Here is a 27,443-nt window from a genome sequence, read left to right as displayed (position 1 = left end):
TCACACGCACGCCCGCTTGGCGTGCAGCATCTCGATGAGCAGGTTGTTGCAGGGCACCTCTCCGCTCAGGTGCATGTAGCACAGGTAGTCCTCGGCCTGCGTGCTGAGGGAGCGCAGCTCCGGCAGCCGCACCACCAGCTGGCTGAACTTGTCCTGGAACTGTGGGTAGGTGGACAGGGTGTACTCCAGCAGGGCGCCGTTCACCTGCTCCTGGACGCCCTCCACGAACGCCTGGTTCTCCAGCAGCTTCACATCTGGGCAGCACAGGAGGGAGAGGAGCAGGGGTCACAATGCATCGTGGGTGAGGCAGGCCTTTAAAATCAAAGGTGTGGTGGCAAACATCCATCTTTTACAGAAAAGAGGGTCAGAAAATTTCCAAAGGTTCTGATTCAACTCCGCTATGGAAATAACCTCAAAGCCATGCTGTCAGGGGCAGTTTGGAAAAACATGCATAATTTTTGGGCATTTTACTAATTTTTTTACACCAGACGGTTTCATTAAATTGGATTTGTTTTCAGATTGTACTCATTTTGAGTGGATTTGTGAAAATATAGACGTTTTCATCATGTATACTTTGCACCACAGCAAGGATAAATTAAAAAAATTTAAGATTAAACATTATCATGGCACTTTTTTACTGGTCAGGATGGAATTAGGCTGCTCGTGTCCCCTGAACTAAAATGTTTCACACCCCTGCACTGGAACAAATGTAAAAAATGCTTCTCTAAACAGGAACTTTAAGATTAGCTTGGTGGTTCGGCTGAATAAAAGCCTTTTGGCAGCTGATTTTTGTCTATGGGATTTATTTCTGACACTCCTGTTCTAGTGTGTTATACTGTTTTTATGTTATATAAATCCATATTAAGGTACAAATTTAAAAATATGAGGAAAAAAATATCTTGAATGTGTTTGTAGTCAATTTATTCTACATGCTGAGCTTCGCGTACGCAGCCCTGCATCCATACTGTCTGTATTAGACGGGGTGATTGTGTGTGGGTGGCTGTGTGTGGCTCCGTGTGTGTGTGTGTGTATGTGTGTGTGCGCACGTCTGTGTGTGTACGTGAGACAATGGCTGAGCCCTCCGGTGGACCGGCATTCAGCATCAGCTGAGCCCATCTTGGAGAATCCATTCACACAGTAATTATCCGTTTTTGAATCGATGTTCTGAATCATCTTTTCAAGCTGCTTAAGGGCAATTAAATTACCCCCGACAAACCTGACTCTGAAGATGAGGGAGAGCGGGAGCGCGAGCAAAGGAGCCGCTGGCAGACAGCAAATATTTTCTGCCTAAGACAAGTGCTCTCCCGCCTCAAAAGCCCTTTGTTCCCCCGCTTCGCCAGCGCTAAACAGCAAACACTTCTGGGAATCTGGGCAAGCCACGTCTGCGCTCTCTCCATCTGCACAAGCCGCTACATGAATGTCGGGCCTGCTATCAAATGATAGACCCATCCATTACGATGCTTTTGAATGCCATTAGTGGACAATGGAGGAGGATGTCTTTGTTAATGTTGGCTTTTGTCAACCCTAGAAATTTAATTAAGTGAATTTATCGGAGAGAAAAAGGCCAGTTAGCAAAACACTTGTAGCTTCAATGATAAATAGCTGCAGCAGATTATCTGCAATTGTAAGATCTTTCTTTTTCATTAAGATGTCAGTGTTGCTATTCAAATTTGGAGGAACGGCAGCATCAGTATAACCATGCAGCACAGCCATTGATTTTTTTCATTTTAGTTTTTCATCAGCGTCTCCACTAAAAGCTCATAATCCATAGACCTCCCTGGATTCACACAGAACACATCAAGGATGACACAAATATTTAGAAGTAAAGAATGAAACGTGAAATGTTTGTGCTGTTTTCTGCCTCTTAAACCTTGTGTCAGCTTATAAAGAAAATCAATCAGAACTGGATGGGAATTCCATGTTACAGGGGACTATAAATAGATAAATTCACCAATAAATAACACGAAGGCGGCTGGAGGCTGGAGCCTGTTTATTTCCTTTTCCAACTGCCTCATTTGCTTGGTCTGTTTCTTCATCAAACATCTTTTTATTTGCTGATGAATCACTTATTTGATTATTCTCTCAATGCAGAGAGGTATCAAGATGTAAGAACTTCTGTCTCCACAGTCTGGCATCAAACTGCAGATCCAACACTGGTCCGTAAGCCGGGGTTTATTCAAGACTTCCTCCCTAATTCAGGAGTGGAGATGCGGGATTCGCCTGCCAACAGTCCCCATCTCAACACCAAAGATCAGCTGACTGACCAAAAGATGTCTCATCAATCTGATCAGCATCGGCTCAGCTCTGCTGCTCATCCCACAAATGTGTAACCCTACTAATACAACACAGTTTAAGATTAAAATAACCAAGTTTTCCAGTGGTTTTCAACAATATAATGTCATGAAACATCCTTAAAACAAAGAAATGATCCAGTAAATCAGACTTCCTGACTTGTTTGTTGAAATAATACATTTTGGGGGAATAAACACATAGAATTGGTGGAAGGAAATGGCATGACTACATCGTGCAGTACCAATGACAAAGTATCTTGGTTGTTGATCCAATCAACAGTCAACCAATATATCTTGATTTATATGAGGATTTTCAGACAGTACATCTTACTCTAAATGCAGATCAAATCAAGAACACAGAACATTGACTATTCGAATGGGTGTGGCTTCAAGAAAGTCCTGATTTCAACATCATTTGGTGTATTTGGTACATATGAAGAGTTTGATGCAGCTCACACCAACAGAAGATCTCAGTATTAGAGGGCAGTCTAAAAGACAGTTTAGACAGTTTTAGCTGCTGTCTGCAAGTTTAACGTCAACACAGAGTGACTTAGCTTCTTTATTTGTGTTGTGTTAAAGGATGGAAGATAACTATTGGCACCTCTGTGTTTGGGAGCGTTGCAACATTTAGTTACTGTTGTCTAAAACTGTTGCAGTGTTGGATACTCTTCCATGGAGGAAGGGGTCCTGACCCCTTCGCTGTTCCAGCTGTGGTCTCAGGACAGCACGGTTTTCTTCAGATCAGGCTTATTTCCTTGAATTCGAACTTATTCGACAGCGTATCGCTGCAGAGACGACATTCAAACGTGAATCTGACTTACTTGGGTTAAAGAGCAGGAGGAATTTCAGACAGGCGATCTCTCTGCGGTCCACCTGCAGCGCCCTCAGTCTGGCCGCCAGCTCCTGACCCCGCTGCACCAGACCGGACAGGGTCACCTCGGCCTGGGACAGGATGGACGACAGCTCCACCTGCAACCACAGACAGCCGCTGACTCCCCGTGTCTCGCCGCTTTCATTCTCTGTATTCATTCATTCATTCATTTATAGACAGGCAAAGTGGACAGAATCTAAGAATAAACAACAGAAATAATATAAGCCATCAGACAGAAGCTTGAGGGAAAATTGTGTGTGAGCGAGTAAGATTTGTTTGTATTATATCTTCAGGGTTAAATTTTCTTAAAAAAAAAAAAAAGGTACTAAGAATAAGAACAGTAATACATATAAAATATAGTTATTATAATTGTAATTATTTTCACAAGATCACTTCAACATCAAGGTAGGTGGAAATGTTTGTTTTTGTTAATTTTTGTTTGACCTAGTCGATCAGTTGGTTTGTCGGTCGGTCGGCCTGTCGGTCGTTTGGTCAGTCGGTCAGTTGTGTAGTTGGTCGATCGGTTGGTAATCGGTCAGTCAGTTGGTTGGTTGGTTAGCTGGTTGGTTGGTTGGTTAATTTGTTGGTTGGTTTGTGGATTGTGTGCCTTGCATGGCAGACGTCTCCACTGGTGTGTGAATGTGCGTGTGAATGGATGAATGTGTTAAAGCTCGTGTCCGGAGTTTCCGTTCGTTTCCAATGTATGTATCATTTTTTGACAGAGCTTAAATGTGTCAGTCTGGTTTGATACTACAATATAATATTAGCATAAAGCAATATAAAAATGTATTTATGAGCCCCGCCTTCATCTCATAGACTCCCATGTTATCCGAAAAAGAGCCGGTCAGCGTCAGCCAATAGATTTCGAGCTTCCGCCTTGTCGAACTGTCAATTAAAGTGTGGAGCAGCCAGAGAGCACGCGCACTCACCCAGGCAGAGGAGAGTTAGCTCCACAGAAGCCGCCGCGCTCACCTCGGATATGTCCACTGTCTGCTGAACATCCACCGTAAACAGCTAAACATGGAGGATGCTGTAGGACTCGGAGGTTCTCATTTTCACCCAACGGATAACAGCGTGCACAATTAAAGGGGCGTGGCTTGGTCGCTCATGAAAGCAGAGGGAGGGCGGAACCTCGAGACATAGGATTAAAAAACCTCTCTCTTTCAAAACTCCGGACACGAGCTTTAAAGTAGTGGAATGTGCTTTGTGCTCCGCTCCAGCAGTTTAAAAAGATATTTAAGTGTAAACCTGTAGTCCATTAGTTGGTTGCTTGCTTGCTTGCTTGTTGGTTTGCCAGTTGGTCAGTCAGTCGGTTGGTTGTTTGGTTGATCGGTCAGCCAGTTGGCATTAAGACTATATACTTTCTTGTATTTTGAAATTTTAGGTTAAACTCTCTTAAACTAACCTAATAATTAACATGTATTTAAAATTGGAGAAAAGAAAACTGAGATAAACACGTTTTGAATTACTTTTTCATGAGCTCATATAATTTAGCAAAAAACAAATAACTAAATAAAACAGTCTATCAATGGTGTATATACACATACATATATACACACACACACACACACACACACACCATCCATCCATCCATCTATATATATATATATATATATATATATATATATATATATATATATATATATATATATATATATATATATGTGTGTGTGTGTGTGTGTGTGTGTGTGTGTGTGTGTATACCATTGCTAGACTGTGGGATGTGATTATTTCTAAGTCTAGAACCTTATATACTGTGTGGTTAATGGAGCCACAATAAATCAATTATTATGTTAACTTCAATAAATGATAAAAACCTACCGTGACCTGAGACATGACATCAGATTGATGGCATTTTTCAAAGCTGTAGCAACGACTTCAAAAGATGAACCCGACTTTTAAGTTATTCTATCCAGTTGTCGCAATTTTATAGTATTTATAGTATTACCGTAGTATAAATAGTATTTAATTTTTCTGCAGTTCTGATGCTGCTCCATGAGATCGTAGTATTTTTCCCAATAAATCAAATGTGAATTAAACACAGATCTTCAACATAAAGTCCCAGTGAGGTTTTACTGTGAGTCGCCTCTTTGCACAAGAATAAACAGCAACTTTCACAGAGCCAAAGGTCAAATGATAAATTGAAATGAATTAATGTATTCTCAACAATATATCAAGAAATTCCTCTGAAGAATGTTCCTACTTGACTTTAATAAAGCTTTTTCAATTAATTTCAATTATATTAATAAAGCACCAATTAAAATGCCAACCTCCCGAAACGCTGAACAATGTGAGGTCGAGACTTTACAATCTGACATGGAGAAAATTACAATTTTCAGTTTGTATGCGAGGGAAATGGGAAATAGAAAAGTTTTTTCTTTTAACGTTCAGTCCTTCTGGGTCAGAGCTTCTGAAAGCTTGTGTGTATAAATACATACACTAATGTCACGCATATACGATGTTATCAAGTGAAAGTGGAAAACTTTGGCTGAGTCCTGGAACTCTGTTCACACAATGATGTTCAGAGTGAGTGAAAACACAACTTTTTGAAAACACTCAAGACTCTGATTGATGGACAGTAAGAAGAACGTTTTCCTCCAGAGACTCTCAGTCCGTATTCCCGTGGACTTGGTAAAATCAGCAGCTCACACACTGATATCATCCCACATGCTGTTCAAAGCCATGAGATCGATATTAGATTTCGTGGTTAAAAGGGATACAAAAGTCTTGAAGTGTCCCTTAATAATTAATTTGTCATTTTTTCTAACTTAAGCATTTTTCATGTTTCATTGATAACTCTACATTGATAACATTATTTATAATACATGCTGAAATTTTTCTGCAGGAGATTCAGAAATATGTCACTTCATTTTGTCGCAAACCATTGAAAAACTGTGCCTGAGCCCAAAGCACTGTAATACAAAAGTAGTTTTGTTTAGTTTAGTTTTTTTCCTTTAAAGCTAAGCCCAGTCACGCTATTTAATCATACTGGAATATTTTAATAAATAAGGCATTATATAGCAGCACAGTGGCACTCAAAAGCATGTCTTCAACATTTATAGAAATTCAGCGTGGAAATTCTCCAATTCAGGTCTTTTTGTGTTGAAATCTGTGTGATTCTGGTGAACATGAGGCTTTCCAACACATTTCATCAGAGTTAAATGACAAATAAAGGTGTTTTATATGATATAAAAATAATGAAACAAGTTCAGATGAATCTCGCTGAGATTTTTCATGTGTATCTAGACTGTAAAAATAATCACATTTTTCCTCCAAAACAGCAGAACTATCTAAGCTGATATGTCAAAATCAGAAAGAATCAGAATCAGAAAGATTTTATTGGCCAGGTTTGACTACAAACTAGGAATTTGACTCCGGTTAGATCTATAAAGAAAAGCCAAGCTTTGGGGGCTCTGGAGGGGAGCTGGTGGACGGAGCAGGCGGCGAGGCGGGCGGCGTGCCGATGGGAAGTGTGTGTGAGGGAGTAACTCACCTCCTGGCCGGTCACCAGCAGGATGCTGTCTTCCTTTCCGTGCTGCACTTGTCTGAAAATGTGATCCAGGACCAGAAGTTCAGACCAGCAGTTATGGAGCAGCTTCATTTGATCTCCCACCTTCAGGAAACACCCATGGGGGGGAGGGGATGGGGGGGAGGGGATGGGGGGGGGAGATTTACAGTTAACAATAAGAAGCCAAGAATCAGCAAAGCCGTCCTTCTGAAGCTCCACTGATCAAATTCTCAACAGAAACATGAATTTGCTTTGAAAGCTGTCATTCTCTCAGAGGAGGGGGTCAGGGGGATGCCTTTTCCCAGCATTCTCAGCTGCATTCTCAGCTGCTACTCTTTGAGATGAAAACCAAAAAAAAAAAAGGTAACACTTTACTTGAAGCCCCCCTGCATAACACATTATAAGTACATTCATAAAGCATTATAATGCCATTATAACATGTGTAGCTATAGTTATAAACATTCATAGATGATCACAGTGCCAGGACCTAACCCTAACCCTAACCCTAACCCTAACCCTAACCTTAATCCTATGCTGTATACTGCTGTATAGTGAGTTATAAAGCATTGTGATCATGTATTAGTGTTTATAACTACTTATAATGTGTTATAAAGAGGGGCTTCAAGTAAAGTGTTACCAAAAAAAAAAAAAAAAAAAAAAAGTGCAAAAGTAATAAAGTCAATAAATTCAAACTTTAAAGTTTAAATTTGAAGCTTATTTCAGCACTGCTCAAAATGAAACTTCTCTGTGGTCCCTGAAATAAAATAAGTTCAAGACCCCAACTGCATATGCTGTATTTTTTATTCTTTTTATTTTCATCCCTTCAGTGAAAATAAATACAGTCAAAAATCTTTTTGTCATTAAATTAAAAAACTATGGTTTTTACCTCAGCTGAAAACTCCACAACCTTTGTTTGCAGACTTTAATCTAAGATATTTTCTGTGTTGTAGATCAAATTTTGACTTATTGTTTCCCAGAATCTCTTCTGCAAATTCAGATTTATTTGTGTGAGCCTCTAATAACTTTGATAAGTTCCAAGTCCATTTTTTTTGTGCTTGTTGGGGCTCAGCGCTCCATTAAATCACTTCATGGAGCAAACAAGGAACCAGTACATTTTCCTGATCGACCTCTTACAAACACACAGAACTATTATTTCTACACTCCTAAAGCAACATCTTGTTGCATAAAAAGTCAATTTAGTCACCTTTAAGCAGGATCTTTTTAAATACAGCCAGATTTTCTTTGTTGCACATTTGTACAATCTCATTTGTAGCAGAAAAAAAATACATTGCAATCTCATAGAGTGAATACTGACAAGCTATGTCTTGTAGGTGTATTTATATGCGTATAGAATAGACATACTTTGCTAATCCCATGGGGAAATCTTGGAAAAACAGAATAAATAAATATAGGTCTAGATAGATGTGAGAATGTAGCGTTATTAATTTTTTATTTTTTTTGTATTTTCATACTATATAGATGTACTGTATCTATATAGACTATTTGCAGGAGGTTTGTATATGTACGTACGTATACCTTTTGATGTGTAACTATGTTTGTATGTCTCGATATATAGAAACATTTGTATTAACATTAAAAAAGTTTAGTTTATTCACTTTGTACCTGTATTTTGTGTGTGTTTTGACATGTCTAGAATTAATAAAATAAAAAATACTGTATATCCAACAGAATATACACAAAGTTTATATTATCTACAAACACTGAGACCTGCTGAGTCACCATGAATGAATACAACATGATAAAATAAAATGAAGAGCACTGGAGTTTAGAACATATTTGTAGCATTTCCAGGCTGAATCATAATAAAGTGTGTATCTCAGTGTATCAGGCTGCAGACTGCACATAAAGAAAAACAACCGTCTGCACTGTTTGTGTCCATGTTGACCTGCTTGATGTATTTACGAGCATCGCCTGAGACCCCTCCAACCTGTTCACCTCTCCCTGATCCCTCCACCCCACAAACCACCTCCACCACCTTTCCCACCCACGTCTGCGGCGCTCTGGGGGATGGGTGTTTGCAGATTAAGCCCCCACCTCTACCCCCACCCCCACCCCCACCCCTGCTGTAATATTGTCTGTGAAGTGAAGGACGCGCAGGTCAGTAATTCTGCAGCAGCAGCTGCTAATAGGCCCAGACACACATTCATCTGACATGGAGCTGACAGAATTACAGTCCACCTCAATGAAACCATATATCAGTCCCGGGGAAGAGGGTCCAATCTGTCCGGGCCACACACTCTTATGTGGACCGGCGCAGGGGTGGGGGTCCGGCCGCACGGCCATAAAGGAAGGGGTGAAGGAAGCAAGAGGTCTCAGCGACCTCCTGGGCTTCCTCTCACTCAGCTGCAGCCAAAAGAAAATCAAAAAAATAAAAAGCCCTCCTCAGTCAGCACGGAGAGCAGAGCTGCATTTTATCCCCCACATGCATCCGCAGTGTTTCTGGCTCTGAGCGGGGAACTGGGTTAAAGCTGATCTATGAGGTTATATACCTGTCAAGTGTCATGTTTTACAGAGAAGAGCCAGATTTTATTAAATTAAATGTCAGCTGAGTGAATGTGCCGTCCCACAAACAGCAGAAGAAGAATTTCCACACCGGGCTTTTGAGGGGGCTGTGCAGGAAAACGTGATAACGGCAGATAAAAAGTGGATAAAAGTGGAGAACAAAATGATAAATGAGCTCCTCCTGTTAATCTGTTTTTGCTTCATGTGAAGCAATATGAGTTTTTCTTCTTTAAAACAATGAAAATGAAAAATTTTGTACTATCATCATATAAAAATACTGGTAACACTTTATTTGAAGCCCCCTTGTATAACACATTATAAGTATATTTATCAAGCATTATAATGCCATTGTAACACGTGTAGCTATAGTTATAAACATTCATAGATGATCACAATGCCAGGACCTAACCCTAACCCTAACCCTAACCCTATGCTGTACAGTGCTGTATAGTGAGTTATAAAGCATTGTGATCGTGTATGAGTGTTTATTACTACTTATAATGTGTTATACCGGGTGCTTAAAGTAAAGTGTTACCAAAATACTTTCTCCAGTACAACTGCAACACAGTTACAGAACTTTAATTGTATCTAATTATTCCAGCCAAGATTCAGATTCAAATCCAAATGTAAAATTTGACATAATGGCGAAATCTCACCACTGCCACCCAGAGCACAAAATGAGCATTACACCCATATTATATAGCTACTGTACCTTTAATATACACAGCAATATGTTAGCATATAGCATCTCTTTAATATTCGTCTGGCTGATATTGCCTCTTGCTCCCACAGAAAGCCGCTACATTTTAATCTGCTGAGATTTTACTTATCAGTCAAACAGTCTCAGCTGTAGTGACGCTGGCAACAAAGATATCAAATGAAATCAGCTCCAACACAAAGTTACCACCCAGTCTGCAACACTCAATCCAACATGTTTAGCTAGTTATAGTTCAGTAAACTAGCTGTTTTTTTTTCTGGGACTGTACAGCCGTGACTAGTAGAGGACAGCTTCAGTGCTGCATGGCCTCAGGAAGAAGAAGAAGAAGAAGAGCAGAAATAATGTCCAGTGTCTCAACCCTAACCTTAACCATAACCAGGGACGGCTGGTATAAATGGGCTAGCAGGGCTGAGCCCTCCCAGCACAAAAAGACAGCTAATACAAAAAGATGAGAAAATTATTTTTTAAATAACTTACAACAGATTGTTTTAAGTTTAGATAAAACCAAAGGTAGCAACAGCACCAATCAGTCAAAAGAAAAACATAGAATATCTCTAAATTGGCTGATTTTTTACAGCCCCAGCAGATAAATTCATTTGGTTCTTGTAAGTGATTGACAGGTGTCATGTCCCGCCCCCCGTGGTTTACTGAGCATTTTGGGCTAACTTCAGTTAGCCCACAGCCGCTGACTTTTGACCAACAGCAGCAATTTAACACAGCAGGGCTGCTATTGGTGCCAGAGTTGGGCAGGAGGGAGAAAAACTTCAGCTATGGCGGCGTCAGCATGAACCAGGTGGACTGTTTGCTTTGGATAATCCAATTATTTGGACCGATTGAATGCACTTGCCGCGCTGTCTATCCAGACGGACTTCATCCAAAAATTACCCGACTTCAACGACGTGGTGGTTAACCTGTTTGCATCCCAGAAAGGCGTCGATGTGAGCTTCCTTTCAAATAAGGTAGGCCCATGTCGACCTGTTAAAGGACTGTGACGCCTTGTTTTTGCTGAGGTTAGCTGTTGTACTGAAGGCGTGTTTGGCACTGCATGTCACCAAGCAGTTGTAATATTAAGACAGGTGCAGCAGGCAGTGGGCAGTCGTTGAAGTTGGGTTGGAACACGTCTGTGGTGTGTAAATATGTGCGTGTGACAGAGAGAGAGCGAGAGAAAGAGTGTTGATGTAGAGCACTAAAAAATATAGTGTACCTGTAATTGATGTAACTGTGTATCACAGGTGATGTTGCTTTTGCAACTCTGTCAACTATTTAATCTGTAGTATGCAAGCATTTGTTAGCCCCCCCCCCCCCAACAAATTTCAGCACCAGCCGCCACTAACCATAACCCTAACCTAATGTAGAGCAGAAGGGCAAAAGCTCGCTTGATCTTGATTTTCAGCCTGAGTACAGACCGTGAAAGCGGGGCCTCACCATCCTTCTGACTTTTGGGGTTTTGAGCAGGAAGTGTCAGAAAAGTTACCACAGGGAGAACTGGCTTGTGGCGGCCAAGCGTTCATAGCGACATCGCTTTTAGATCCTTCGATGTCGCCTCTTCCTATCATTGTGAAGCAGAATTCACCAAGCATTACATTGTTCACGTGAGCTGGGTGAGCTGGGATTAGACCGTCGTGAGACAGGTTAGTTTTACCCTACTGATGATGTGTTGTTGCAATAGTAATCCTGCTCATAACCCAATGCCAGAAGGCAAAAAGAAGACAAAAGTCTGCCTGAACAGTGCTCGCAATTCCTAAAACATACAACTTGTCGCAATTTTTTTTTTTTTGCATGGCAAAAGTTGACCATTTTATGTTTCTTCAGTTCAAGGCACTGCAAAAGAGGGATTTTTTTTAAATACATTTTTTTTTTTTAAATTAATCACAGTCACTGATTATGCATCCTAACACCCCAAAATAATAACTAAAGTGAACTGAGAGTCATGGGAGATCTATGACACCATTCAAAATGGCCGCCCCCATGATGCTCCAATGAATTGCTGGTCACCTCAGTGATTTTGTATTTAATGAAGTAATGGCAACTCATCGGGGGTGGGGTGGGGGGGGTGGGGGTGGTGTGGGGGGATGGGGGGGTACAGAGAGTTTAACACTCTGTTCAGTGACGGTCTCTCAGTAATATTTGCTTGTTGTCACACAATTTTTTTGCATAATTTATCAGCAATATTGACCCGTTCTACTCTGCTGAAGAGAACTGTCTCGTCAGCCCTCATGCTACATGGTCAACATCAACATGAATCAATCACACCAGAGCATGCAGCAAGTTCTAGCCATTCTGGTAAAAGATGGCAAAGAGCGGACCCATGCAGACCCTCGACTACACTCCTGGCCAGAACGTACAACAGTACATGTTAGTGGGGGGATATACTGTCAGGCAGGAAGTGAAGTTTCTACTCCTGCCTGTTGGTCAGCGTTCCAGGATCAGAACACTCCCCACTGGTGGCACCACCTGGTCTACAATCCCCGTCACGCATCTCAGCCCCTTGTTTAGTGAATACAGTCAATACAGGACAGGACTGCAGATCTCTATTTCCACCACTATGATTGAGCTAAATTTCACATTCACAAGAACAGGCAGCAACGCAGTCAGCAGGTTGTTCCGATGCCTTAATCCACAAACACAAAATGCCATGTGAGTGGGTGTGTTGGTTGAGGAGGAAGCCAAACATTCTGAATCACACACTTAAATCACATTACAGATTAGAACTGGGAAAAAAAACAGATAACTAAACTATGGAAGGTGATCTCTCATAAAGCCAAAGCTGTGGGGAAAGAGGAGCAATGGCAGAGATTCCGAAGTGATAATAAGACATAAGAGGTACAAAAAATACTTTTTTAATCAAATAAAGTGCAACAAAAGGTGATGGAAAGCCTTTCATCACAATGACGGCAGCATCTCTGTTCAGAGCTAAAGACTGATCCTGTATGTACGAACATATTCAGATTTCTGTGAATCACACATCGTTGTGACGTGTGATGTGAAGCACATATCTTCAATCTGATGCTCAGGAAGACAAACAGCATTTTAAGAATTGTGCGTTTATTTTGCCAGTTTGTGAGACACAATGATCAATATCTGTCAGTCAACCAGTTTCCTGCATCTTCAGTAGCCGGTCCTGTCTGGTACATGCAGATATTGTTCATGAAATGCTTTTCATTAAGACATCAACAGGAGAGTAAAGACTGGTCCGGCCCATCAAACAGGCTCCTGGAGCTCAGACTGCTGCAGACCTTCATGTCGGTTCTGACAGAAACCTGTCCTGGTCCCTGGTCCCCAGACTCTGCTGACCCCCAGCAAAGGTCAGGAGAGCATCAGGTTTCTCAGCAGACCTTCAGAGGTCTTGTGAAAACCCAAAAAGAGGAACCTGCATAAGGTTTTAAGTAGGTGGTCATAATTTTTTTAGATGATTTGTGAAGTTACAGCAGTGGTCTGCAACCTTCATGACCGAAATATATGTTGTCATGATTTTTCCACTTAATAAAATTTGTCTGGAACCAAAAAACATGTAAAAACATGTTTGTCGTCTGAAATGAAGAAAAAACTGAGATAGGTACAATATGTTTTTATATTATATACTGTATATATAATTTTTTCGTCTTCTGTAGCCATTTGAGAGATTTTTTTTCCTTTTTTCCCCAGTTAATCCATTTTATGTATTGGCTTTTTATAGCCGCTGTGCGTTTCCTCATGGTGAGAGTAGCTTTAGCTTTTTTCTTCTCTCTCTCCTTTTTTTGCTTTTGTATTTTTCTTTTCCCGAAAAAAGTACCAGCAATTTAATAATATTTTTTGACCATATATTTTTTCCTGTTTTTTTTTTTTTTTTTTTTTTTTTCTAATTTTAGCTATGTTATCCCCTCTCCATTCCAGCTGTCTTTAGCTGTTTTTATCCTGGGATCAGGAGATATTTGAAATCAGTGTGGTAAAACATTTTCTGAGCGGTTGATGGAGCCCCTACAGGGGGGCTGAAGAGCTGCAGTTCACAGACCTCTGAGCCAAGATACCAACCAGCCGAATTAGAATTAGCTAAAAGTTGAACAATGGAGAAAAACTGAGGACGTGCATGTCAGACGGAGACAGAACATGCAACAGTGACACATTCACGAGAACAGTTTGCATTCAGCCAATTCACAGCTTATCTTCTCCAAAATAACTAAGTATTTTTACCAAGAGCAAAATAAAAACTGCAGTCTCATCTGCCGTTTTACAACAGTGTGTCACTAATTTCCATAATTGTTACGCTGCCCCTCAGATTTCTCCTCCGACACGCCACCGCCAGCTCTTCCACATTAACGGTGTTTGTTGCCCAGAGAAATCTTCCATGTTCCACACGCGAAAGGAAGGTCAAACACGAGACACGACGAAAATCCGGCGGCGGGAAGAACCGCAGCAATCAATAGCTTCCATTCTGCGAACAATTTAATAACAATGTAGGCAAACAGCGAGCAGAGCTGCACTGGAGCGCTGACATCGCCCCGTTATCGTCTGCGTGGAATGTAATTATCCAGCCCAGGGAAACAGCTCTTTCAGCGGGAGGCTTTCTTGGCAAAAATATGCACAGCTTTGTTCTCACTGTCCATGTTGGCCATCCACTATACATATAAAAGTGGTCCAACTGTCAACAGAAATGCATCAGATGTGTATGAAAGGAGGCTGGGAGGAGGGGGAGGAAGAGGCTCCTTGGTTGTTGTGGCGAGAGAAACTGTCAGTGCATAAAGGACAGAAGTGGGGAAAAAATAGGAAAACTCCAGGTGTTGCCTTTTTTTCGCAGCTTGGTGAGCTGCCAGGGTCTGCCTACGCCTTCCTCCCCGGGAATTTAATGGCGCGGCGAGCCGTTCGGATGAAGAGATGGTTTTCCTCTCTTCTCTGAGGGAAGATGCCGACATTATGACAAGTGTTTACATTCTCACCGCTCCGGCTTCACTGGATGAATTCAGCCCTTACACTTTGATCCTTGCTTCTTCTTTTTCGCCGCTATTTTTAAATTTTCTTTTAACTGAAATTCAAGAGGTGATGAAAAAAACTTCTTATTTTTCCCTCAGGGGAGACCAAAATGAAATAATGGAGCAAAGTTCTTCTGGAATAAATTTATCATTGTAGACAGTATCGTAATTTAATGGATGGATGGATTATCAATGGATGGATGGATGGATGGATAGGTGGACTGTCAAAGGATTGATGGATGGATGAATGGATGAATGATCAATGGATGGATGGATTATCAGTGGATGGATGTATGGATGATGATAAATGAATGGATAGAGAGATCAAATTAGGGTTCAATGGATCAATCAATGATGGAGGAGTGAAGGGTGAATGGATGGATGGATGGGTGGATGGATGGATGGATGGATGGATGGATGGATGGCTGGATGGATGGAAAATGTGCAAACAGCAAGAGCAGTTGTTGAATAACGTACTAAACTGATGGACAAATTGCATCTTAAAACAGATGCTGCAGTGGTTTTGCAAATTTTCCCTGAAATCGTCAGAAGTTACTTGTTTTTTTCCTGCAGCATAATGAGGAAACTTTTGAAGTGAATGATGTTCTGAGCGCCGCACACTGAGATTTACATAACTACGATCTTTTTTCCAACCTTGACCAAGGCGCTTTCACTGCCGAACAAAGCCAAACAATCCGCCGTGCATAATCTTAAAGCAACTATGCTTCTTAATCAGTAGTGAAACTCATCACAAGCACTATTTAAAGGACAAAATGTCGGCGCAACACAGGAGTTTTCAAACTTGAAGTGTTCTCAGCCTCCACAGGAACACAAAGAGGCACAATGGAGCTCAACAATGGCTCCGATGAAAAAGCTCTAAAGGCTTCATTTTCCATGTTTAAAATCCATCACTGAACTCATCTGAAAGCATTTTTGTCATCTCTGGAAACGTCCTTGTCGAATTTTGGTGACAATTCAGCTGCAGTATAGCAATATTGAATGTGAGGCTGCATTCCTGTGACACTTAATTTCTTTTCATCCAATATAGGGTAATTCTTTCAACACCTACAAAAAATATGCATAACTGGTGATATAACTAAAAAGATTGTTACACAATATGCACAGTGCTAAACTTCCCCACTAGGGGCACTAGAGGAATAAGTTGTGCAGGTTTTCTCAGTGTTTAGTTTACATGATGGATCAGTGATTAATCAGATTACTTATATTCGAATAAAACTCAGTTATCATTGCAAACATAGCAGAGCAAAGTCAAAGCAAATTCTGATTTAAAGGTGCTGTAGGCAGGATTTTGCTAGTCAATGCTAATTTTTCTATGTTTTCTTTGGATTAAATGTTAGAGTATCCACTGATAATCCTTTAGGAGTGTAGCATAATTGCACTACCGCGAGGGCGCAGCGTTTCCATCTGTCTCTGTTCTGAGCTGAAAAGGAATCTCGACAGCTCCAGGTATTTTTGACCAATCAGAAGAGCCCATGAGGCTCGAACCGTGATTGGTCGAGGGGTGTTCGTCGCACGTTCTTGTGTGAGGGGCTTAACTTGCGTAAAGGTGTGATGTCAGAGAAAACAGGACAGGATTGGCTGTGCTGGGTTTCAAATGGCCATCTTAGATGGGTCAAATCGCCATCTTGCGGAGATGCGGAATCCTGCCTACAGCACCTTTAATATACACTTTATTTGTGTTTGAACACAGGAAATACACCGAGCACTGAGCGTGTTTGGTGTTGATTTGGCATTTGGGAGGATTCAGTCACGTTTTAACCGTCGGCCTATACGTTTGGTCTATCAGTTCCTGGATAAGGAGCGCCGGGAAGCCTCTGTGCTCCCCTCCTGAGTCAGAAACACAGAGAAACCTTTCAGTATCCAAACACAGGTGGCATGACGATAACAGATTGTGTTGCTGTGAGAAGATGCTACAAATCTCATCTTCACCACAATGTGATCTTTGTTTCAGAGACGGGAAAGAAAATTACAAAAGTAGCACCAGAGAGAAACGGACTCTCCTGGATGTTCTCAGAATTCAGGCTGTCTTTCGTTCTGCTTCAGGTTTTTGGACTGAAGGCTGGAAAATTTGTAGCTTCATTGACGTTTGCTAAAGGTTTTAAAGCATTTCAAGCAAAGCGAAGTATTTCTGCATCTGCAAACGTCCTGCTTTAGATTCTAAAGTGCAGAAAGTGTTAGAAGTTGTTTCTTTGCCAATCGGCATTGTTTTAGTTCTTTAGCGTCTTTGTTTTGCCTCAGGACCTTTTTGTTTGTTTGTATTATGTGTTTTACTTTGTTTCAACTTTTTCTTTGTTTTACTTTACCTCTGATTTTGTTTCTTTTTGTTCAGTTTTTGTTTTGCTTGAATGTGTTTTTGTTGTATTTTGTTTTGTTTTAGTTCTGTTATTTTTTTTCATTTGATTTTTTTGTTTGACTTTACCTGTGACATTAATTTTTCTTTTCAGTTTCTTTTTGTTGTATTTTTGTTTGTAATTTGTTTTTGTTGTTATTTTTCTGTTTTTGCTCCTTGTTTTTATGCCAGTTTACTTCTTGTTGTTTGCTGCAGTTTTTTGTCTGTTTGTCTGTTTGTCCGTCTTGTATTACTTTTCACTAGTATCCTGTGAGAAATCAGCAGCAGCTAATTTTGAATCAAACAACAACAAAAAAAGAGCAAATGTGTTTTGACTGTAACTCTGTGAATAAACTGATGAAAAGACATCAGGGAATCAGATGAAAATCCCCCCAAGGCCAGGATCCACTGTTTGTGTGGTTTTCAGGAGTGGGATCGGTTTGACCGTGGCTCGCTGACAGGCGATTGTTGTTTCTGAGCACAGACGCATCGGCTTGCCACCGCCGCTGGAGGACGGTGGCGTTTCCTCCATTGTTGCTATTGGCGGTCTGATTCGTCAGGGGAATTACGATCCTTCATTTCCTGCAGCGAATCGCCATATTAACAGTGGCGGCGGCGGCGGGGCCATGCGGTTCGCCACGGCGGTGGTATTGACTTCAGTTCGACTGACGTGCGGCTAAATCAGCCGGCGCTGTGTTTGAGGATCAATTCATAAAGACAATCAGAGGCCTGGAGAAGACGGATGGAGACGCTGATGAATGTGCAATCATCAATATTCTCCACCGTGTGTGTGTGTGTGTGTGTGTGTGTGTGTGTGTGTGTGTGTGTGTGTGTGTGTGTGTGTGTGTGTGTGTGTGGTCTGATCAGCACACAGACTAAACACAGAGAACACCCACCTGGAATAATTACTCTCACAAGGCTGAAAGTATTCTACCACACTACTGAAAGAATCACTCCTCATTAGTTAGACCAACTTTTTTCTTTTTCTTTTTTCTTCCCCGCGAGCTGAAACATGAAAGGTTATGCTGCTCTGTCTCTGACGCCACGTTGAGCAATGGCCTCCATGAATAGAAGCACAGCACAGACCACAAACATCCCATTTTCTGCAGCGTTATGAAACGCCGCCACAATGTGACGCCGTGCGGAGAAGTGAGTTTCAGCAAAGATTCAGACGTTACTTTTTTCCTCTAAAGTCACATTTCTCGTGAGTTTCTGAGAGGAGCATACTCGGAATCAGTTGCCAGCTGCAGTTTCTCCTCCTAACGTGGGCTCTGAGCCCATTTTCTGAGAGTCCTGCGCCGAGCCGTGGGCGTGTGAGTCAGCTCCCTCCAATCCCAGCGCCTTCAAAGATATTTGTTCAATTGTTTTTAATCTTGTTTTGTAGCACTTTGAGATTTCTTTTGAAATGTAAAGCGCATTACAAATAAAATGTATTATTATTATTATTATTGTTCTTTCCTAAAGGGCCGAGGAGCCGCATGAACACAGGCCTGAAACAAAACGCCACTGCTTTCTCTTGGACTCCTCGTCATCCAAGCTAAGTTATGTAAGCAGATATTTTTAGTAATATCAGCATACAGAGTAAAAAAATAAAAGAAGGGCATGAAAAGAAATCAAGAAAGAATAAGATAACTTGTCCTTGTACAACCCTTTACAACGTTAATCTTATACACTCTTTAATTGACTTCTCAAATGGTAAACATGCTGAAGTCGAGATGGATGGTTCATCTTTAAATACACACACACTAACCTTTATCTGGAAAATGGCCATTTTTTGGTAAAACCCACATTTCTGCTTGTTTCCTCCAAACTCAAACAGTCAACGACAGTCAGAAAAGTCCCATAGAACAGAAACGAGTGATAAACACTGAGACCGTCCTGGATTTCTCACATCTGTTCCAGCTCAAGATTGTGTCAAAGTTCTACAATGTGTTGAAGTTCTAAAACGTGCTTGGTTTGCAATACAGAATATGTTTGGTTTTTTTTAATTACAGAAATGTACAATGCTTTGGAGATATAAAATCTCTCAGAGTTCTAGAACGTGTTTACATGTTCAAAATAAAGCATCAACCAACAATGTACGGCAGTTCTAAAGCTGTGAAAGCTGTCAAAGTTCTACAAAGACACTGAGTTCTAGAATGAGTCGGAGTTTTAAAATTGTAAAGTTCAAGAATACAACAGCTGAAGACCATGTCCAAGGTTGCTCTAAAATCTGTTCTAGAATTTGATGGATTTCTATGACGAGTCAGAAAAATCATCAAAATTAGAAACTAAAAGCCCTGCTGGGAATCGGAGCGTCTTGCTGCACGATCTAAAGAAACACATTGAGAGAGACGCAGTGACAAAGCGACCTATGCTAAATAAACCCATCCTTCAGCACACGAAGTCCACCTGCTTTGGACTCCAGCTTCAAAACACCTCCGTTCTTTTTTTTTTACCACCATGAGTTCTTCTTTTCCTACATAATGACCTCTGACCCTAACACCACGATGCTCACTTTGCTCTGCGCTCTCTGCTCACAGAATGTGACTTCAGCCATTAATCAGTGAATCAGTGAGTATCAAGGGCAGCAAAGACTGTTGTCATGCAGGACATGGATGAATGTGTGTATATATATCTATATCTACATACACACACACACACATATCTATATCTACATATATATATCTATGTATATATATATATATATATATATATATATATATATATATATATATATATATGTGTGTATTTATATATATGTATATATATACACACACACATATATGTTTGTGTGTGTGTGTGTGTGTGTATATATATACATATATATATATATATATATATATATATATATATATATATATATATATATATATATATATATATATACATATATATATATATATACAGTCGTGTAAACGGAACCTAAAGGTGTCTTTTTTTTTCTCCGAGCAGCACTTGATTGATGCAATATGTACACCCACTGATGCCTTTTAGTCACTGATAAGACAATTTAGCCACAATAATAGTAGAAGTCATGTAATTTAAAGCGTATAGCCAATCTTTGACAGAAATCTGTGGACAATTTATTATAATTTTAATCATTTTAATTTAAAAATGATCTGTTTCAAAAGACTAATCAAATCGATTAATTTGATCAAAAAGCTATTTATGTCTGGTGCTTCTTAAAACATCGAAGTGAAACATTTTGTAATTACAAAACGCTCTCTGAATTTATATTTAAATTTAAATTGTTATATTGATCATTTCAACCGCAATAATTGTGCTTGTGTAACACAATCTCATTTAGACAATCACAATTCAACATTAACTTTGCAAAATCCATTTGTTCCTGTTTATATCTCCTCTAAATGTGTCACAGAACTATTTTCCATTAGTTGCTGTTTCCTGGTGATTCAGCAACATGTAAGAAATCAGGATTTGCAGCAATTTCCTCGACCATAAGAGAAGCTGGACGGACACAAAAATGTCATAAAGCTGAGAATGTGTGATTGAGCAGGAAATATGTCAGGACTGTGCAGAGCCGGGGGCTTTAAAGTGTGACAGGAGGAGGAGGAGGAGGAGGAGGAGGAGGAAGAGGAGGACGAAAATGTATAAAAATGTGTCTTCTCATTAATCAGTCGTAATAGTAATAAGTAATAATAATAAGTAATAATCAATATCTTTATCAGGTTCTTCTTTGCACCATCAAGCTGCAGCTGAACTTCATGTTTTTTTTCACAGCTGCTGGTTCTGAACATGAAAGTCTGAAAGGGGAACCGTCAACACAACATTATCCAGTGAAATGGGAAAACTGTCGCAGCGGTTTGGGCGTCTGTTTACACAACGACGCCTGGACATACTGAAGAAGCAGCTTTTTGAAAACAACAACTGTGGAACTTCTTGAAAATGGTCCCACTCCATCTCCTTGGAAATGGGAAGAAAACTGACTTTTTGAAAACACTTCGATTCTACCGGAATAGGAAAAATGCAATTTTTGGAAAAGAAATGTCTCCATGGAAACGGTAGAAAATGCAACTATAATGGAACACTGCTAATGTGCATGTGCACCACAGCCGCAGTGAATAAAGTAAGTAAATAGTTCTGCTCAATAGATGAGAGTAAGAACCATGTTTTCCTCCAGACTGTCATGACTCCAGTCCAGATTCTCCAGGACTTGGTAGTTTCAGAGTTGACAGTCACCATAACACCAATCCAACATGGCGGTCTGTCCATACCACTTGTGCTCTCCCTTTGCTAATAAATACAGCACATATTTCTCTGCATGCGTGTGTGTTGTTTCATTACTAAACAACCACCTACACCTCCTAGTGGTCTGCCATGACTACATCGTTTTCAGTGTTTCTGCAGTTTCTGTGTAAACGGACATCGTTTTCACGATGTTGCCGTGGGAGCGCCAGGCTTTTCCTAAACGAAAACGTAAACACAGGGCGTTTTTCACTGGAAACGAGTTGCTAATGTGTCCAGAAAACCGTGGGTGCGGCGTGTGAGTGTGTAGGGCTGGCTGTACTCACCCGGAGCTCCTTGAAGAAGATGCAGCTGCGAGCCCACTCCACGATGGAGAAGAGCGTCTGGTCCGCCATGCGGCACATGAGGCTGAAGGTGCTGGGCTTGTCCATGCGGCCGCGGCCGCCCTGCTCCTGCTGCAGGTGAGCCACGATCTTGTTCTGCACCGCCAGCTCGTCCGGGTCGCAGCGCAGCAGCTCCAGCACCAGCGGCGGCAGGCTGGGCGGCTGCGGCGAGGCCGAGGGGTACATGTCGGGGTAGGGGTATCCTGTCAGCGACTCGGGCGAGCTGGTGTAGTCGGGGCACTCGGCCTTGATGGCCCTGCCGGGGAAGGCGGCGTACTGGTACTGGGCGGCCAGCGGCACGTGGGACTGCACCGCCATGCCCAGCGCCGGCGGCCCGTACACGCTGGCCTCGTAGTCTGTGGGCGTGATGGAGCTGGGCGTGGAGGGCAGCAGGCTCTTGGAGATGGTGGGCAGGCTGTGCAGGGTGCCGGTGAAGCTGTAGTCAGTCTGTAGGGGGGAGGCCGGCGGGGGGGCCACGCTCTCCAGCTTGAACCCGTTGGATCGTATCAAAGCCTTCTTCTGCTGCTTCAAGGCCCTGTCCCGCTTGTACATGGGGCCAAACTTATTCCGCCCCCCACGCATGCGATCCGCACGCACCGCTGTCACACAGGAGAGAAGAGGTGGAGACTCGATTTACACACCGATTCACACACCAACACACACACCAGAATACCAATTCACACACCAACACACCGATTCCACCACCACCACACCGACTCCTGCCTCTGAGCTCCGCTGTTCCTGAAGAGTCAATAACATTCATGCTGCTAATTTCTGCTTCCCTTTTAAGGGCTGAGAAGAATCCCCAGTGTGTGTGTGTGTGTGTGTGTGTGTGTGTGTGTGTGTATAGCTCCACTCCTCCTTCCCCGGGGAGTCTCTCTGGGGTTTTATCAGTAAGTCAAGAATGTGTCCATTTTCTGCTACGGAAGCAGGTGCTTTCCTTTGGGTTGCTGTCTGGGAATTAATCCCATCCCCGTGTGTGTGTGTGTGTGTGTGTGTGTGTGTGTGTGTGTGTGTGTGTGTGTGTGTGTGTGTGTGTGTGTGGGAAACAACATGACGGCCCACACAGACAGCACACACATCAGCCAATAAAAACCTTTTCAGCCATTAAAAGAAGAAATGACTTCATGGACAGAGGTGCTTTATTGATTGAGGTGTTTTTTTTTCTTATTGACTTGCTTCATGTTCTTCATTTGTGATCGGCTGTGAATTAAACCAAAGATTCCCAACCGGGGGCCCCAACCCCGGCTAGGGACGTCAAAGATTCATGGGAGGGTCACAAGGCCCTCTTGATTTCATGGGGCATAACTTTTTTCAAAACATCTTAAAAATATTGAGCGAACAGTTGATTCATTTATGTCACGGAAAATGTGTGCCTTTACATTAGAACTGTGTGAGAATATGGCTTCATGGAAACAATGGACAGAATGAGAGCTGAAAGCATCTTTTCCAGAGAAAACCTGGTGAGTCTGTCCTCAGAGAAAAGGAAAAGCTACAGAACATAACTACTGTACTTCACGTATAGAAAGTTTATAATTTCCTTCAACTTTGGGGTCAAGGTTGAGACGCAATGATTTACATTACTGCTACATTTCAACAATGTAAATGACGTATAAGAATAGATATGATTCAGTTAAATGCTCAGAGGGAGTTTTTCTTGTGCAGTTGTTGGTGTTTCTCTGTTAAAGAGCCTTGAGATGATGGAGTTGTATTTGGCACGATGCAACTAAAACTGAATTGAATAGAATTCAGTGAATGTGATTACTAATGTTGTTGAGGATTAAACTTGAGTAACAGGGTTTTGAAAACACATAATAATCCACAATGGAAAGAAGTGTTATTACTGTAAATTATTTATTATATTTATTGCATTATTATTGTTATTATTATTATTATTATTATTATTATTATCATTATTATTATTATTATTATCATTATTATTATTATTATTATCATCATTATTATTATTATTAGGGCAGTGGACAACATGGATTTATAGTAGCTACAAATCTAAATGAATCAATATGGTTGTTTATGCAGAATGAATCATAACAGCAGTAATAGTAGAACTGCACCGTCTGTCCTTGTCCTTTTCTTAAATTCTGTCTATAAAGATGTGTAATATTGAGTGAGTTTTTGTTTAAACCCCCGCCTCTCTCTCTCTCTCTCTCTCTCTCTCTCTCTCTCTCTAGATTAACATTTAAAACAACCCTACCTCCATCACAACCCACCAAAACCTATTTGTGCACATATGTGGTTAGTTTATACCTACAGTAATTACCTCATTTGATTTTACTGACTTGTTTTTGCTGACTTGTCCTGTTTTATAAACAAATCAAAAATATTAAAAAGTCGAAGTAGCACTATAGATTCTGTGGATATAATATTTAGAGGCTACAAGTACATTGACAGGATTATTATCATTATTGTTACTACTACTGCTACTATTATTAATGCCAAGCTAAGGTAGGCAGCATAGAAATAAATCACGGTGCGTTTAATTCCACTCTTTCTATTTGAAAATAAACTACTTATATGTTAAGTGTCACACCACAGGAAAATGAAGCATTTCTGCCACTGAGATCCTTTTAAAACAAAAAGTATATATCAAACATCACCGGCGTTCAGAGTTCCTCCCGGCCCTGTGAGGGCAGAGCGCGTACCTTCTAGCCGCATCCCGACGCTGAGACACTTCTGGAAGCGACAGAAGGGACATCTCTTCCTCTGCGTCTTGTCTATTTTACACTCCTGGTTCTCCGCGCACGTGTACCGCTTGTTGTTCTGCACCGTCCTCTTGAAGAAGCCCTGCATGCGCGTGCACAAACATCACACGGAGGATCAGCAGGCTGTTCAAGCCAGTGAATGCATCTTTTTTTTTCTCCCACACTTAAAAAAAGGCTGCAAAAATGACGGGTTTGCCATTTTATTGAGGCGTGGAGACAGGAACGGAGCGAGACGCACGACGAATATTTCAACCAAAAATACAGCTTTAAATGCCACATGCGAGTTAAAATAGATTAAAAACAATTTAATTTGAAAATTAATCACAAATATTTGCATATGGAGTCGATTATGGTGTTAATTTTTTGTTGTTGGTTTTTTATTTCCTTGGGCAGAGGATTGCGCGCGGCGCTTACCTTGCAGCTCTCGCAGGTGAGCAGACCGTAGTGGTATCCAGACACTTTGTCTCCACACACAGGACACAGCTCTTCCAGGTCATCATCATATGTGTACTCCATAACCTTCAAAGTCACACCTGAGGCACGCGCACACACACGCACGAACGCACACATGCACATGCAACAGGGGGAGAAATGGTGCGTAAATCTTGTGCGTAACTCCACCCAAAGACTTATTGAATCATGCTCGTATGATAAAGCGCCTCTTGACTAATTTTACACGCCAAGGTCAGTTTATTCGTCACAGAAAATGACATCCAGGCCGGACAGCAGCCTCAATTCTCAATTAGGACTGTGTTTTTTTTCTCTCTTTTGTTGTTTTTTTTTTTTTTTCTTCCATTTTTTAATTTGCAGCAAAAAGTTGCTCCTCAAATTGGGACAAGGTAGTTTGAAAAAAGAGGAGGGGTATAATGAAAAGATGCTACATGATGGATGGTGGACTTTATTTTAATTACCGTATTTAATTTTTTAACAGTTCAAACATCAGGATCTCTCCGCTTCTGTAGCTTTTTTTTCTTCTTCTTCTTTTATTCACTTCTGTTACATTTTGTTTAATTCAATATTTTTGGTTGGATTTTTCTACTGGAGAGGAATTTGTGTTAAATGACATATTTCAATCTAGATGTATATTTTAAGAGATGCAAATGAGGATAAAATTAAAATCAAAGAATTCGTGCATTATTAATATTCTGAGAGAAGCGCGTGAGACAGTGAAAGTGTTTTTTTTTTCAAGCCTGCAGAAGAAAGTCCTTCAGTTTATAAAAAACGAAGCACAACGAAGCACGGATTCTCATTTAAAGCGTTTCTCTAAAAAAAAAAAATGCTCATTCGTTGAAGCGCTATTATAAAAAATGTATCATCTTACAAACGAAAAAAAAACACTCAAAGCTAAATACAAATTTAAAAGCAGTAGGTAAATTCTTTTCAAGACAATGGAAGTACAGAAATAACAACTAATTATGATTCTATTTTCTATTTTAATTTTATTTCTATAGGATTATTTTCACAGATAAGTTGTAATAAACATTCCACATAAAAAATGCACATTTTATTATATAAAGGTTCGAAGTTTACCTTGTATATATCTGGGGTTTTTTTATATGACACTATGGTTAATTGGATTCACACATTTTGCTTATTCTCTACACATAAATGTTCACATAAATGTCCATTTATTCCTTGTGTGTCTTAATCTTTAATCTTATGATTACCATTGTTGCTCGGGTCTTAAACAACACATTTCTCTTCGTATAATTATGCTTGAGACAAATAAAAGTCTTTACTTGACGAATCACAAGTGCGTGAATGAGGACAAAGAGGCTATCAATACTAATTAAATTTGTGGACAAAACATCAACAGTTTCCTTTGTGCAGTGAGTCAAATTCACTGTAGCTGCTTGATTTTAATGGATTTATTTTTATTATCGAATCTGCCGCACGAGCAGGCGGCTGACAGGTTTATGCCCTCTCCTCGTGACTGCTTTTCTTTATTTTTTTTTTAAAGAATTGTTTGGTTTTAAAAGGGAATAACAGGAGGTGAAGTGCAGACGGTCGGCTCGACTCGGCACAGGCGCGCGTGTAACAGCACGCGAGAGAAGTAATAGAAGTAATAAAACCCAGTTAAAACGTGATTGACTAAAAAATATAAATGAATGTAGATATTTATTTAAATAAAGCACTCTTCTTCAACTTCAAACAGATGTTTTGGAATGAGGGAGTGACAGCCTGCCACTGACAGGACGGAGACGCACAGGCCGCAAACCTGCGGCTTGACGCGCAGTGCCGAGGACGAGCGGAGCGCGCGCGTTACAGGTTGTTGGAGCTTTAAATCCAATCGTCTGGTTCTATTCATAAACCAACAACAAACACAAAGCAAACCATTCTAATATCTTAATTATTTCATCAATCATTCTAAAATTACAATCTGTTCTATTTATTGTTTCACATTTCAAGGGTATATCTTTTTCTGTATTTTGCTAAATATTTCAGTTTTTAATTTAAATTATATTTCTATAAACTCAATATGTTCACTGTCCTTTAAATGTTATTTTAGATTAGGTTTTTTTCCACTTGTAATGATTGAATCTGCTATTTAAGCGTTTTGGTTGAGTTCTTTTTTTTAGGATTATTAAAATTAAATTTAAACTGACGCGGTTTCATGATTTGTTTTTGATTGGTTGTTTAGTTATTATTTTAATATATTTAACTGATGGAAGTGGCACGCCGTTTCCTACACAATCAACACGAAACACCTGCATCAGAACGTTATTCTGGTTGAGGCCATGAACGAGCATCATGTTTTCGTCATGATGGAAACAGGTTTATTTGGAATTTGTTTGTGGTGCTCGTGCAGTAAGGAAGTGAGAAACGGTCTTACCGTGAGCTTTGTCTCCCAACATCTGAACAGCAGACAGCAGCCTGTCACTGGTGATTGTCTGATTATTAAAATGTGGATGCAGGTGTTGCCGCAGCCGTGCATGGGCTGC

The 27,443-nt window shown here is 40.6% G+C and overlaps 1 protein-coding gene across 1 annotated transcript; it reads right to left on the bottom strand.

The window, feature by feature from the left end:
* On the bottom strand, positions 1–27,443 carry LOC115398064 (steroidogenic factor 1). Its single transcript, XM_030104695.1, has 7 exons — positions 27,335–27,443; positions 24,916–25,034; positions 24,442–24,583; positions 21,722–22,377; positions 6,656–6,775; positions 3,113–3,260; positions 1–254 (listed from the first exon to the last, which is right to left on the bottom strand). The coding sequence occupies exons 1-7, from the start codon at positions 27,354–27,356 to the stop codon at positions 1–3; spliced, it is 1,461 nt and encodes a 486-aa protein (XP_029960555.1). The 5' UTR covers positions 27,357–27,443.

Source organism: Salarias fasciatus, chromosome 12 (genome assembly GCF_902148845.1).
Source record: "Salarias fasciatus chromosome 12, fSalaFa1.1, whole genome shotgun sequence".
In the NCBI taxonomy this organism is placed as follows: domain Eukaryota; kingdom Metazoa; phylum Chordata; class Actinopteri; order Blenniiformes; family Blenniidae; genus Salarias; species Salarias fasciatus.
This window is presented reverse-complemented; position numbering and strand designations above follow the sequence as displayed.